We start from the raw sequence: 13579 nt of genomic DNA, 5'->3' as shown, positions 1-13579 counted from the left end.
TGCAGGTTATAAATAATAAAAGTTAGGAACATAATTAAGTATAGTGGTGCAGATAACACTCTCCTAACAGTGAAAAATAGCTGTAGAATGAGATCTAATAAGAAACCATGCATATAACATTCTCGTAATGGCAAAACTACGATATATTTGTAGAAGGGAAAATGATAAGTAGCGAACCCAGTGCATTTGATGAGAATATAGCAATAGATTAAGAGCATATTGTTTAGCATCACACGATAGTAGCAGTGTAAAGAGCATCCACTAATCACTATTAGCCCTAGTTGAGCATTTAAGTTGGCACGTGGTGAAGTAAACATTCGGCGAACATGGAATATCCAGGAGTTAAAGATTTAGCATGTAGTGAACATGGAATCTTTCACATACACAACAACTCTAAAAATAGACAATGCATGCAATTCCCAGGACCAACGACACATAAACAACGACCACCCCCATGAGCATCTCAGTATCACTTACATCATAGACTCCAAACAGAAAGCAACATGTACAACGGTGAGCATGTAAATCAAGACACACACTTGTACTGTTGTACAACATCTAGCCATCGTGGCAGAGGCCATGCTGCATGTGTGCCTCCTTTGTGAGTGGGACTGCATCCATACAATTGTACAGTGGAAAAGGAATTAGAACTAAACAACAATTACTAGTATAACAGAAGGCAGAGACTGTACTGTGCTCTGTGCAATTTTATCAGTAAAAGCTGAAGTTATAGAACAAAATTTAACAGTATAAATAGGTAGAGACCGTGCAAGTTTATCAGTACAAGCTATATATATAAACAACATTTAACTGTATAAACAAAAGGCAAAGACTGTACTGCACAAGCGTATCACTATAAACTGAATCTATAAACAAAATTTAATAGTACAGATAAAATGCAGACTGTACTGAGTGTAGTACTATTGTGCTAATTTATCAGTATAAACTGAACTTAGTGATGCATCATGTGCTTCGTTGCTTGTTCTAGCTAAGGAGAACCTGTGTAATTGACTGCTGGCGTGTACTAGCAAGTGAGCTATATACTAGCAACCTGGCATGATTATGTGCATCGTGTAATTGACTATTTGTGCTTCAGTGCCACAGTGAGCAGTGAGCTATGTATAGACATAAACTCTAGTATCCGGCAGATCATAAGAGGAAGGACAAAACATGAACAACCTTCCATGGCGTCATGTACTAAACCTACAACATTCTGATTGTCCCATTGGAAACAAAAATTCCATTGGATTAAGCCATGTTTATACTAAACCTACCATATATTCCCATCTAATTTATTCCAATGGATTATGCCACATTAGTACTGAACTTACAACATTCTAATTACCTGCAACAAATCAGTAGCATGCATGACATCAAAGGGATGCAAACTAGATAATTTAGTAGTCTTCTACAACACATAACAGTAGGCATTCTAACTTGCAGCAGCAAATTAGTAGCTAGATGACCACCAACAACACAAATCAGTTCGAACACTCGGTCCTCGATGCGACTGCCAGCAAGTAATCAACCATGGAACCGAGGCCAAACTCTAGCATCACAGAAAGCAGAGGGGAAAAAAGGGGTGGAGGGGCTCACCATGAGGGTGTTGTTGCTGCTCATCCATGGTCGGTCGTGCTACATCCATCCGGCTACAACTGCTCATTCATGGTAGGAAACCACATCACATCTCAGTTAAGGGAATGGAGGGTAAGGGAATAAGAAGAAGAAACTGAAGGTAAGAAGACCTGGATGGCATCAGAGCATTGGTGAAGGGGCGTCCTCCATGGCGTCGGGACAGGAGGATGAAGACGTCGTCCTCCATGGCGTCGGGGCAGGAGGGCGAAGACGGCGTCCTCCATGGCGTCTGCGCAGGGGAACCAGTGGTGGACGTCGCATGCGAGGGGGGAGGCGGAATTGCCGTGGAGGTAGAGGACGTTCCCGTAGGCCTCCACGCGGAAGAGCGTTGGGTCGAAGCCGGCGTCGCCGTGGTGGTCTAGCTGCTTCCAGAGCAGGTTGGCAAAGCCTGCACGACCAACCACCAACATGGACCGAGGAGCATTGGGGTGTGCCTGCATGAGGAAGGAAAGCAGCATCAGAGAGTTGAAGGGAAGAAATCAAAGATGAGGGTACCTTGAGGAACAAAGTAGAGCAGAAGTACTATTGCCGAGGTTGCTCTGCCTCTTTCCTTTGTTTCCTTTTGTGCCGTTAGATTGTTGCTCGTCACCTGTTCATACATATGCCTGTGGGCCTGTGCGTTTCTTTGTAGTCCATATCATGTGATTCACAACCTGCTCTAAAAATTTTTTTGTGTTGGACAAGTCGGCTACTAATTCCAGTTTGTGCGCGGTTGCGTGTGTGAAGTGGCTGTTGTTCAGTTGAGGTGCGCATCGATTTCCTTTTCATCAAGCTTTACTAGCTTCAGTTTAGTTTCATTTTCGCATTACTTCTTTTCCGTATGGGTTGGAGTGGGAACTATGATATTCTCTTTTGAGTAATGACTATCTGAATGGGTACTAAGCAAACAATTATATTTTTAAGAACAAAACAGAAAAAAGGAAAGGAGTCAGTACAGACCTGACCAGCAGGAAAGCACATGTGGTGAGATGCACTGATTCCTTTTTTTTCTGAAGTACTTGTTGAACAATTTACACTTATATATCTGGGTGTAAGAAGGTGCATGTACGTGTTATTCACTTATTTGGTTTATGTCAAGCTATGTGTTAGCCTTCTCCTTACTTCTGCTTCTTCTAGAAGCATAATTTTTGCTTGCACATTATATAATTACCAAATGCATAATTTTTGCTTCCAGGCTAAATTCTGTTATATGGTATGTGATATGCAAAATCAAGACACTGTATATTGATAGTGACCCACATCTTACTTAAATCTATTTGAAGTAACATTTCCATTATTATCTCCCGTTCCCACTAAAGTGGTTTCAAAGGAAATAGAGCGAATTGACCAACTTTTTCTATACATATGTTGATAGCTCATCCAGCATGATTGAGTAAGTTTTTTCATAGTTTTTTCAAACACTTGTTTGCAATTATTTTTTATGTATACTCATGGTAGCCGTCCTTCCATTTAGAATTTCTACATATACTCTCCAATTAGGGATATGAATCGTTCGATACTTATGGTAAAAACAAGAGTTGTTTTATATGAATCACTGTAAATAGTAATTGAATAGTTTTCAATGCTTATGTAATCTCACTCATGAAAATGTATATTGTAATTGACACATGCCATTTCGATGCAGCTGAATGTTAGCTTCAAACAACTCCATGATGCAAGCAGGTTTGTCCCCTGTCTAAATACATCATTTCGTTTACTGATTTTAGGTCTGCTATGGGTGTTGGAGGAGATATATTTTGGTCCATCAGAGTCTACTTGGAAGCTGACAATACAAGCTATGCGTCTGTTCAGACACGGGTCCTATTTGATAATAAAGCAGGAACCATGGTGGTTGGCCGAATCAATCCATCCCATGAGTGCAGAGTATATTTCTATAATTTCCTACAAAATATATGGGTAGGCATTCTCACTTCACTAGCTTGTTTATTAAGAGGTACGAGTGGGTGGCCAGCTGCATACTCTTGATGGCAATGTCAAGACCTATCTTATTTAGATTTATGGTGGTTTTTTGATTTCATTTATTTTCTATGGATGGATATTAAGAAATTTTTATATCATCATTCTGTGGCTGGATGAACAAGGAGCTGGAAAAAGTATTTGCAAAAATAGTGGTTGCTTATTACAGGGTAAACCCAATAAATTTGTATGTTGCATTTAGATGACCTTATCTTTGTTTCTGGATTGATTAGTTAAGCCACTAACATATCCTTATGCTATATACTCCCTCTCGGAGTATCTAAGTAAACTAGCATTTCTAACTCAAGCTATGGAGCGACATTGGGGACCAAACAAGGTGGCATAATGTGCTAAGAAAAGATAGGGGCACACAAAAACACCTCAAGAGGCGTACAAAGGTGCGCCCCAACCACTAGTATGGTTTATACCGAGGCTCCTCCCTTATCAAATAGAAGAGATTCAATCAGCTTCCCCTGTCCCACACATCCGTCACACAACACTACACAGGCCAAAGCTGCATGCCTCCTGAGGGCATGAACTGTGGTGGCATATGGATACATATGTCTCGTGAGAAAAAGTAATTTGAGGCAGCTACATTGATTTTTCTCCCCAACACAAGCTATCATTAGTGTGCCTCATCAAGGAATAGAAAGTAGAGACTAGTACACATGAATATCTACTCTCCACTTCAATTTTGTCAGCTTTTTACACTGGACCACACTTTTTCTCTTCAAGCACCCACCTCCCGCAGAGGATCCCGCTTCCCTATCGGAACCTATTTCTCCTGACATCCAATTCTACATGGCATGTGGGGCATCACCCTAGGGCTATGCATTGGCCATGTCCCGAGGCGATGGATCACATGCCACAATAGTAGAGGACAACGTCAGTACAGGAGTGCAGAGGCAACAGCAAGAACCCGGCAAAGTAAGTAAGTAGTACTCCTTCCCGAACTAGCAAACAAAGCAAAACATATGGTAGTGCTAGTGCAGTAGACTACAGACATGACCTGCAAAGTATTTTCTACTCAACTCTCCTTTTGAAACTTGACCCTGCAAAGAAATGAATGCAATGTTGTGAACTGCTTGTGCTTGTCTCGTTGCCATGACGAAATCATGGTATGTCCGGCGATACATGCTACTCTACTTGTTGGTGTCGTTCCCGCCCCTAGAGAAAAATCCCCAAGCAAAAGGATGTTCAATGGATTCACTCTTTAAGTAACTTTAGATGATACCAAGAGAATATTGAGTAACACACAAGAATATGTACACAACCATTTGATACATATGTGGATTTGTGAGGATCCAAGATGAATCCCATTCATAACAAGATTCAAAGACAGGGGAAATGACACTAGGCATCCAAATAAAAAAACATGGTTCAAATACTTGTAAATTGTGGCCCACTCTTACAATTTGTCATGATCCGTAACACTCCATATGAAGAATCATCCTCATCAATATGGAAGTTTTCTTCTACCTATACAAGAATGAGAAGAGAAACTTAGAATCAATAAAACAAACAACCAGAGCTAATTTGGAACAACATTAACTGAAAAGCAAGTATATTTATGTGTGTGATTACGTATTTCGAAATAATAATTTGACATGGATTGAAGTAGTATATCACAAATACTAAGTGATGCAATATTTTACAGTAAAACTAATTGAAGCGTATTTCGGGTGTAAAGCACGACGTATCCTAAAGCATCAAGCCGCTCCATTGAACACTAAATCCACAGACATCATCTCCAACAGATAAAGTGGAAAAAGGACTCACCTCCTATTATTAAGTCTCACAAACAAATAATGAATGTATCACCTTTCCCACATTAGACAGGATCGCTATCTCTGGCCATCAATGTTAACTGGATGTGATCTGCTTTCAAGATATTTCTCCTACTGCATGGATGCAAACTAATACATAATTTAGTTCTGCAACCAATGGAGCATCCAAATATTGTACTAATAGGAAACAATTATTTACGATTCAAAGCAGCGACCTCATCTTCTTGTGCCGGTTCTTCTTGGAAAAGCAAGAAAACAAATATATCTATTTATATATGTTGCTACATTCTGGTAGGAATAAATAAGCGATACAAAAGCGCCTAACAAAGAAACAAGATCTAACAATAATTTACCATGCCTTCCTTAAATGGGCGAGATCCAGCAGGCAAGAAACGTGCTCCGACAAATGAAAAAATTAAGACCTATTATTACAATTAACATCAATGTCTCCAGTTATTAACAGTGAAAATTGAAGCACATATATGCATTGTACATAAGTAATGTATTTGGCCACCTCAGGGAATCATTGCATGAATCAATTAATAGGAAAAGAAAAATAGTAGGGAACATATTTAAAGATGTGTTTGTGTATATATCATAGACTCTTGAATTACATATTAGTCGATGGCTTCAAATTTCAACTGATATATAATGACCTTTTGGGAAGGGCACCTCTACATAGCCTGTTGGATGGAGCAAACTGCAAACTTTTATATAATGTTATCAGAAACATCACAACTCCAAAGTCAGAGGAAAGGAATTGCACCTCACTGAGTATAATGTATCATAACCTACAACAAAGATAGTAAGTGAAAGGGTTAATTGGGGATTAAAAAAATTGATTTGCTGCCAAAATAAATCCTACCGAGGTTAAAGAAAAAGATAAATCACTAATACATAGAACATGGCATGCTTGATACATCATACCATTACCCATCAATAATATTGTTGAAAAGGCACGAGAAAAACAGATGCATATATTAGCAATCGAACGCTTGCGTTAGACAAATAGAAAAATTTAGTACTGCACTCTGTAATATAAAAAGATATATATTGCCTGATGTCCCCATGAAAGAGAAACTCCACGAAGTCCATGCAGGAGCATCTGGCGTTGATAGCCTTGACCGAGAGAGTGCGCGGTGTGGGAAAGTTGTACTTGATGATTGAGGTGGACTTCTCGACACTTGTCACCCCTGACAGCGGTAGGCTATGCACCATAGCCTGCAGTCACATTAAATGCCTGGCCGGAACGTGAGCTCACACGGCCTCTGTGAAAGTTGTCTGCATGCGAGGCATGTGTGCTGAGGAGGCCCCTGTTTGGGACACCTAGCACCGTCCCAAAACGTCATTGCTGATGTTTTTGTAGATCTGGTTTAACGAGGGTAGATTTACTTGGCAGTAAACCTACACAAAGGGGGCATACCTTGATGCCATTGGCTCCTTCTAGATGTTGTAGTACTAATTATGAAGAGGATTTTAGTGTAGTTTATTATTGTAGAGAGGGTTCAAAATTTCAGCGAAATTTTGCGTATTTCGGTGGGGTTCGAAATACTTGCAACCCTAAAATTTTGAGCCAAATTCAAACTAAAATTTAAATTATCTTAAAAATCATTAAGAAAATATTGATTTTTGAAACTCAAAATCGGAAATAAGTTCCGAATTTCCAAAATTTTGCATATTCCGATGAAGTCCAAAAAATTTCCATGACCGAAATTAAAAACCTTACCAACATGGCTTTTTGGGCAGGTCCATCTGTTGTAGTTACGCTTGGGGTACCCCAGTTTTAAATACACTGACATGCGTCGTGCACAAAATCAAGAAGGGAAACTAAAAAAAATTCATGCTCCATTAGCTAGCGTAGTCTTCTACTATCAATAAAACGAAAAAATAAATCAAATGTCAGTGAGTCAGATCTAAAACTTGGGAGTTGTCCAAATGCATGTCATGCCCATCAGTCAACACCAATGGGTTGCTAGGGTAATTCTCGGCCGCCATTCCATTTGTAAATAGAGGTTTACACTTATATTGCTCGATGACTTGTTTTATTTTAATATCAAAAGATTATTTTGTTAGAAAACAGATTTTTAATTTTTTTGCTCAGAAATCTCATTCATCTAGAAAAGAATTATGGCTAGTGTAGTAGAAGTTACTAGCTTTTTTTTGGCAGACTGCAGCCCTCAAAGATGGCTTAACACTTTATTATTAGCAGTTTAAGCAATGTACAGAGATAAGTTTACCCCTTTGGAAGGACATGGATTTGATTCATTCCTTAGGAAGACTTTGAGAGAGGCTTCATCAAGAATTGTTGCTTGGTTATACTCTATGCTGCATCAACATTGGCTAGGTATCCTACTTGGCAGATTTGTTTAACAGAAGGCCTCCTTTCTTCCTGACTATTCTCCAGTAAACCCGCATTAAGCATCGCTTTGGTAGCATGGATAACATTTCTTAACATGAGACTGAGCTCTACTCCTGACTTGAGATATATATATTGCAACAGATGCAAATGAAATGCTTGCAAGTTGGAATGACATAACAATAGAAGAAGATGCATTTCACAACATGATTAACACGAAGCATAATATCCTACGACTTGAATACAGTACCCAACAATGACATTAAAGATGAACTACATCTACTAATTAACATCACCCAAATAGTTTCAGCTGCAACTCCAAAATAAGCACAAACTGCCTTGAATGCATCTTTTGTTTCCCATCAGCAGCAGCGGACCTAATCACACCAATGTGTCTGACCAAGAGGAGAGCTTATCGATGCGGATGTGCAGGGGAACTTCCATGGATGCCCCGTCTCCTGCTGCTGGCACTAGGTACATTGGCGGCACCATCAGGAACGTGGGCTCGCCCGCAGCGACCATGGCGCCGGGCGACGAGCTGCTCCTCATATGCATGTCCACAAGCACCATGTCCTCCTTGCCGCAGTTCGCCACTGCTACCGGGGGTGTCTCCAGGTTGACCCACATCTTGCACGTGAACCGTGTCCGCGTCACCGCTCTCGCCCTGGCGCACACCACAGACACGGCGGTCACGCCGGCGCTGAGCCCGCCCATGGTCATGAGGAACATGCAGTTGTCGTCGCCGAGGAGCACCAGCCGCGTGGTCGACACCGGTAGCTGAAGCTTGCTGACCTTGCCGTACTGCACGACGCGCACTGGCACCAAGTGGACAGTGTGGAGGTGACCGGCGAGCGCCTGCGGCGCGCCGACGTAGCCGCAGCCGGGCTCAATGCACTGGCAAGGCGCATGCGGGCACGCTTTCTGGTGCTCGACGACCTCGTGGTAGGTCAAGTACCACTGGCAGCCGGCATTGGGGCACCTGATCCTGGTGGAGGACACCACAGCATCCAGCACAGGGCAGGGGTCGAAGAAGCCGCCGCCGTCCACGCATGCCTTGCACTGCCTGAAGGGTAGCAGGGCCACGCAGCCGCTGCAGGCCGGGTGCCCCGCTTTGCACTGCAGGCAAGCACACAAATCGGAGATAACCCCTAAATTAACACGAAAGAATCGATCTATCACCGGTGCCAATCGAGGAAGAAAGAAGGAAACAGAGAGAGGAACCTGGAAGACCGGGGGCTTGAAGGGGAGGGTGCAGAGGGGGCAGTGGAGCACTTGCTTGTCGATCCTCACGGCGAGTTCCACTCGCTGGATGTACGCCGCCCCAACAATGGCGCCTCCATCTCCTCCACCGGCCACCTCTTGCTTCATGTGGCCGTCGGGCAGGTCCAGCCGCGCCTTCTTAGAGCTCTCATCGGCCTTGTCAGGCGAAGCCCTGCTCCTCCTCTCGGCGGCCCCGGCGGCGCCCTGCATCTTGGCTGGCCTTTGGGGAAAGAAAACTCCTGTGTGTGTCTCACGCCAAACTTTTTTAGGAGGTGGGTGACGAGTAGAGCAGAGATCTGAGAACAGAAGTTGCCTAGCCAGCCACAGTACACTATAAATACTTCCTCATTGTGCTTTCCATTCCCAAACTTATATTTATAGATATAAGCCATGCTCTTAATCAATTTCAAATTGCTAGTTTATCCATACATTAATGTTGTCTTTCTTTTAAGTACCTACAAGTGTGCGATAAAAAGGTTGGTCATTGCAGATCCATGTTATTTTTAGAAAAATCGAGGAACATAAATGTAAGCACATTGTATTTTTTTCTCCGTAGCTTCTTGCTTAATTGATACACAGGCGGACTACTTTTGACTCCATCGCCAGATTATAACACCATCAAACACGTGGGAGCCCATAACAAGAAAAGGATACATGTGTAAGCACAAGGGATACGTGTGACCAAATAGTACAAAGGAGCACACAAACGCATCACAACTTTTCACCTAGATCACGACACATTCCGCCTTTCTCACTGTTATCGATAGACATATACGCCATCGCTGATGTGCTGGCTGCCACCAGCAAATAACAACAACGTGGACCACAAGCCTCCAAAAGATCCATGGAATAGGTACTAGATTTTGGAGACCCCCGACGCCAAAAATCTTGATTAGCTGCTTACATGAAGCAGGAGAAATGACCACTTGATTCGGCAGATGCCATCAAGAAGCAATGAGCAATCCATTTGTCAACATACCACGCAACTACCTAGTCCAGAGACTTCTAAGCAGGCATCCGCGCCTTGGGTGCTCCAACTCCATGGCCTGCTTTCCTCAAACACAACATCACGTGTGACTTGTACCTTTTGTGTAGCCGGATTGCACACACGATAGCCTTTGGTTCCCTCCTCGTAACCAACGAAGATCATTGGGGTTGATCGATCCGAGAGCTTCGTCACTCCAGGGCCAAGTTTCTTGACGTGCGCCACACACCCAAACACACGTAGGTGCAGCACACTTGGCTTGTGGCCATGCCAAGCCTCATATACGGCGTCAGCCCATCCATGCTACGCGTGGGATCTCTGTTGAGTAGGTACCCCGCGGTCTTCACCGCTTCATCCCAGAAATACGCCGGCACGGACATGCTTTTGCGCAGGCAACGTGCCATCTCGACGATGGTCTGATTCCGGCGTTCAACCACTCTATTTTGCTGAGGGGAGTACGGGGTGGTCGTATAGTGTTTGATGCCCAGCTGCTCGCAGTATTCTATGAACTCAATGGAGTTGAACTCGCCACCCTGGTCAGACCGGAATGCACGATACCTGCAGTTTCCGTCCTTCTCAGCCATTGCCCGCACTTTCTTAAACTTCTGACAAGCTTCATCCTTGGATTTCAGCAGCTCCAACCACATGTACCGACTGTAATCGTCAACTATCAGCAAGAAATACTTACTGCCGCCCAGTGTAGTTGGTGTGATCGGCCCACACAAATCTGTGTGAACAAGCTCAAAGCCTTTCTCTGCTCTGTATCCGGCCACTTGAGGAAAAGGCGCACGGTGCTGTTTTCCCAATGCACAACCAGCACAGTACTCCTCGACGCGGTCAATGACCGGCATCCCGCGTACCATTTCCTTCAAAGACATGGCTCGTAGGGCTCTGAAGTGCAACTGTCCCATCATCGCATGCCAGTGCCAGGTGGCATCTTCCATCTTGGTGAGGAGACAGGCCGGGGCGTCAATGGTCGGTACGCCCGTGTACAGTCTGCTCGCTGTCCGTTTGACGCGAGCCAGGATGTGCCGGCCCGGATCTTGGATGGTCATGATCCTATCTTCAATCCCTATCCTGCATCCACCCTCATCCAACTGCCCTACTGAGATAATATTGCTGCGCAAGCTGGGAATGAAATAGACTTCAGAGAGAGCATGCTGATCACCATTCTGGCAGCGAAACACAACGGCGCCCCTGCCCTTGATAGCCACCAGAGAGCCATCTCTGAATTTCACCGTGCCGTGTACACCTTCATCAAGTGTAGAAAACATGTTTCTCTCCCCAGTCATATGGCTGGATGCCCCTGTATCATAGTACCAAAGGCCATCGGGTGAAGGCACGGGAATCACCTTTTCCTCATTCAGAAACACAGCTTGCGGCGCCACCAGCTCAGGTGTAGAGGCGTTGGTGACCACGACCATGAGCAGGCCCTGATCGTGTTCGGCACGATCTTCATGGACGAGGTTAGCCTGTTCCTTCTTGCCTTGTTCCTTTTGCTTCTCCAGCAGTCATTTTGCCAATGTCCAACCTTGCCACAATAATGGCCTTTTCCCTTCTTCTTGCCGCCGGAGCTGCCGGATTCACCCGCCTCGCTGTTGCAGGATGGCGGCTTTCCTCCACCGCCGCCGCCTTTGCCCGGCGACTTGTCCGACGACTTGCCATTTCCGCTGCCACCGCCGGATGACGATTCACCCGCGTACTTGTGGTCGCGAGCAGCCCACTCTTCGGCGGTGAATAAGAGACGGCCGTCGGACTGCGCCGTATCATCGAGATCATAGTGATTTTCACACGCTGAGAGACGCTCGGTGAGCTCCTCGATCGACATTGTCTTGAGATCGATGAGCGCTTCGATTGCCATTGCCATCTGTAGGTACTTGCGCGGCACGACTCGAAGGAACTTCTGGACGGCCTTGTGCTCGGTGACGGGGTCACCGTACAGCTCGAGGTCGGCGACGAGATCGGAGAGCCGCAGCATGAAGTCTTCGATGGACTGGCCGTCCTTGAAGCGGAGCTCCTCGAACTCGTGGTGGCGCACTTGCGCCTTGGCCTCGCAAGCGCGCTCACTCCCCATGCGGAGTGTCTTGATGGTCTCCCATGTGGTCTTCGCCGTGTCCTTGGCCGCCAGGACCCGCAGCATCTCCGGCGGTACTCCGGTGAGGATGATCTGCAGTGCGCGCCGGTCGTCGCACTCGTAGGCGGCGTCCGAGGTCACCGCGGACCAGACGCGGGCGACCTGCAGCTTGACCTCCATCACGAGTGCCCACTCCATGTAGTTTGTGCGCGTGAGCATCATGGACGTCCCCGACTCCTCTCGTACGATGCACTCCACCACACGGTACTCGCCGTTGCCGCTGCCGGTGAGGCGCGCGAGCGACGCCATGGACGGCGGTGTCTTCGATGCGTCCGCCTTCTTGTTCTCCTTCTCCGACTCGCTGTCAGACATGGCCGCCATGGATCAGACACCGCCGGCCACCGGAGCAGGGGTCGAACACCAGAGCTTTGATGCCAATTGTCGCTGCCGGACTAGAAGGGAGAGAGAGATCGGACGAGGTAGACGAACGCGAGAGAGACGAGTAGTTTTGGTGCTACCGTAACTGCGCAGCTTTTCCGTCTTTTCTCTTTTCTTATTATCTAAATACAACTCCAGTCTTCCCTCCCGGTCTAGCCGCCATGATCCACGCAGATCGCGCTGCCCCGCGATCACGTCCATAGCGAGAGTCTAACGACCAGGAGATTAACAGAAATAGAAAGGAAATAAAAACTAAGAGGGCTTGCTACGTGCGCCTCCACATTCGACTCGCATGCATGGGTCACATCCGACCCAGCTGCCACGATTATTTTAATCGGAAAAACAAACTAACCTATCCGACGTGAGCTTATAGCAGGGCTAACAGTCGGGCAGTGGGCGATGGCGATGGTGTCACGTAACTACGACATGGTGGTGATCCCTATGGTCCAATGGTGCATCATACGTGATTTGGGCATTTAGGGGCCCGTTTGGATTATGCGTGCATCCTCCCTTCCGTAACGTGTGCAAATTCACAGAAGAAGGATGTTGGAGCCATGTGAATACCAATATTTTGGTAGGATAAGTCTTGTCTGCCATCCACTTTGTAAGTAGATTGGTTTGGTGTCGATAACTTGTTTCTATTTTAATATATAAAGATTATTTTGTTAGAAAATGGTATTTTTTCATCTCATAAAGGTCAGCCATAACAAAAAGAATTATGGCCACGTGTAGTAGAAGTTACTAGTTGAACACATCATTTTATTATGCAGGGAATTTTTTTTCCATCATATAGCAATGGAGTACACAAAATGCATGCATTTTTTACATGGGACTGAGCTCTACTCTTGACTTGAGATAGAACCCGTCAGAACAAGTCGCTGTACATGTCCGCGGACATTTAGTGAGGTCCGTTTCCATCAACTTGCCTTAATAGAGTGCAATTTTCACTTGAGCAATAAAATACAATCTTATTTGAAAGGACGATGCATTTGGACTATACTAGAATATAAGAATATGGTTTATACCGAGTGTCATCCCTTATCAAATAGAAGAGATTCAATCATCTTCCCCTGTCCCACACATCCGTC

The 13579-nt window shown here is 44.9% G+C and overlaps 1 protein-coding gene across 1 annotated transcript; it reads right to left on the bottom strand.

The window, feature by feature from the left end:
* Window positions 1-7936: 7936 nt before the first annotated feature.
* LOC123064577 (E3 ubiquitin-protein ligase SINA-like 3) lies at window positions 7937-9475 on the bottom strand. The gene is made up of 2 exons (XM_044488033.1): window positions 8956-9475; window positions 7937-8850 (listed from the first exon to the last, which is right to left on the bottom strand). The coding sequence occupies exons 1-2, from the start codon at window positions 9202-9204 to the stop codon at window positions 8116-8118; spliced, it is 984 nt and encodes a 327-aa protein (XP_044343968.1). The 5' UTR covers window positions 9205-9475; the 3' UTR covers window positions 7937-8115.
* Between the last annotated feature and the right edge of the window lie 4104 nt (window positions 9476-13579).

Source organism: Triticum aestivum, chromosome 3B (assembly GCF_018294505.1).
Source record: "Triticum aestivum cultivar Chinese Spring chromosome 3B, IWGSC CS RefSeq v2.1, whole genome shotgun sequence".
NCBI lineage: Eukaryota > Viridiplantae > Streptophyta > Magnoliopsida > Poales > Poaceae > Triticum > Triticum aestivum.
This window is presented reverse-complemented; position numbering and strand designations above follow the sequence as displayed.

Bases quoted from the DNA above. Each gene is read 5' to 3' on its own strand.
- LOC123064577 (XM_044488033.1), bottom strand. From the start codon at position 9,204: ATGCAGGGCGCCGCCGGGGCCGCCGAGAGGAGGAGCAGGGCTTCGCCT. The intron at 8,851-8,955 runs GTTCCTCTCTCT...GCTTGCCTGCAG, and splicing joins TCAAGCCCCCGGTCTTCCAG to TGCAAAGCGGGGCACCCGGC.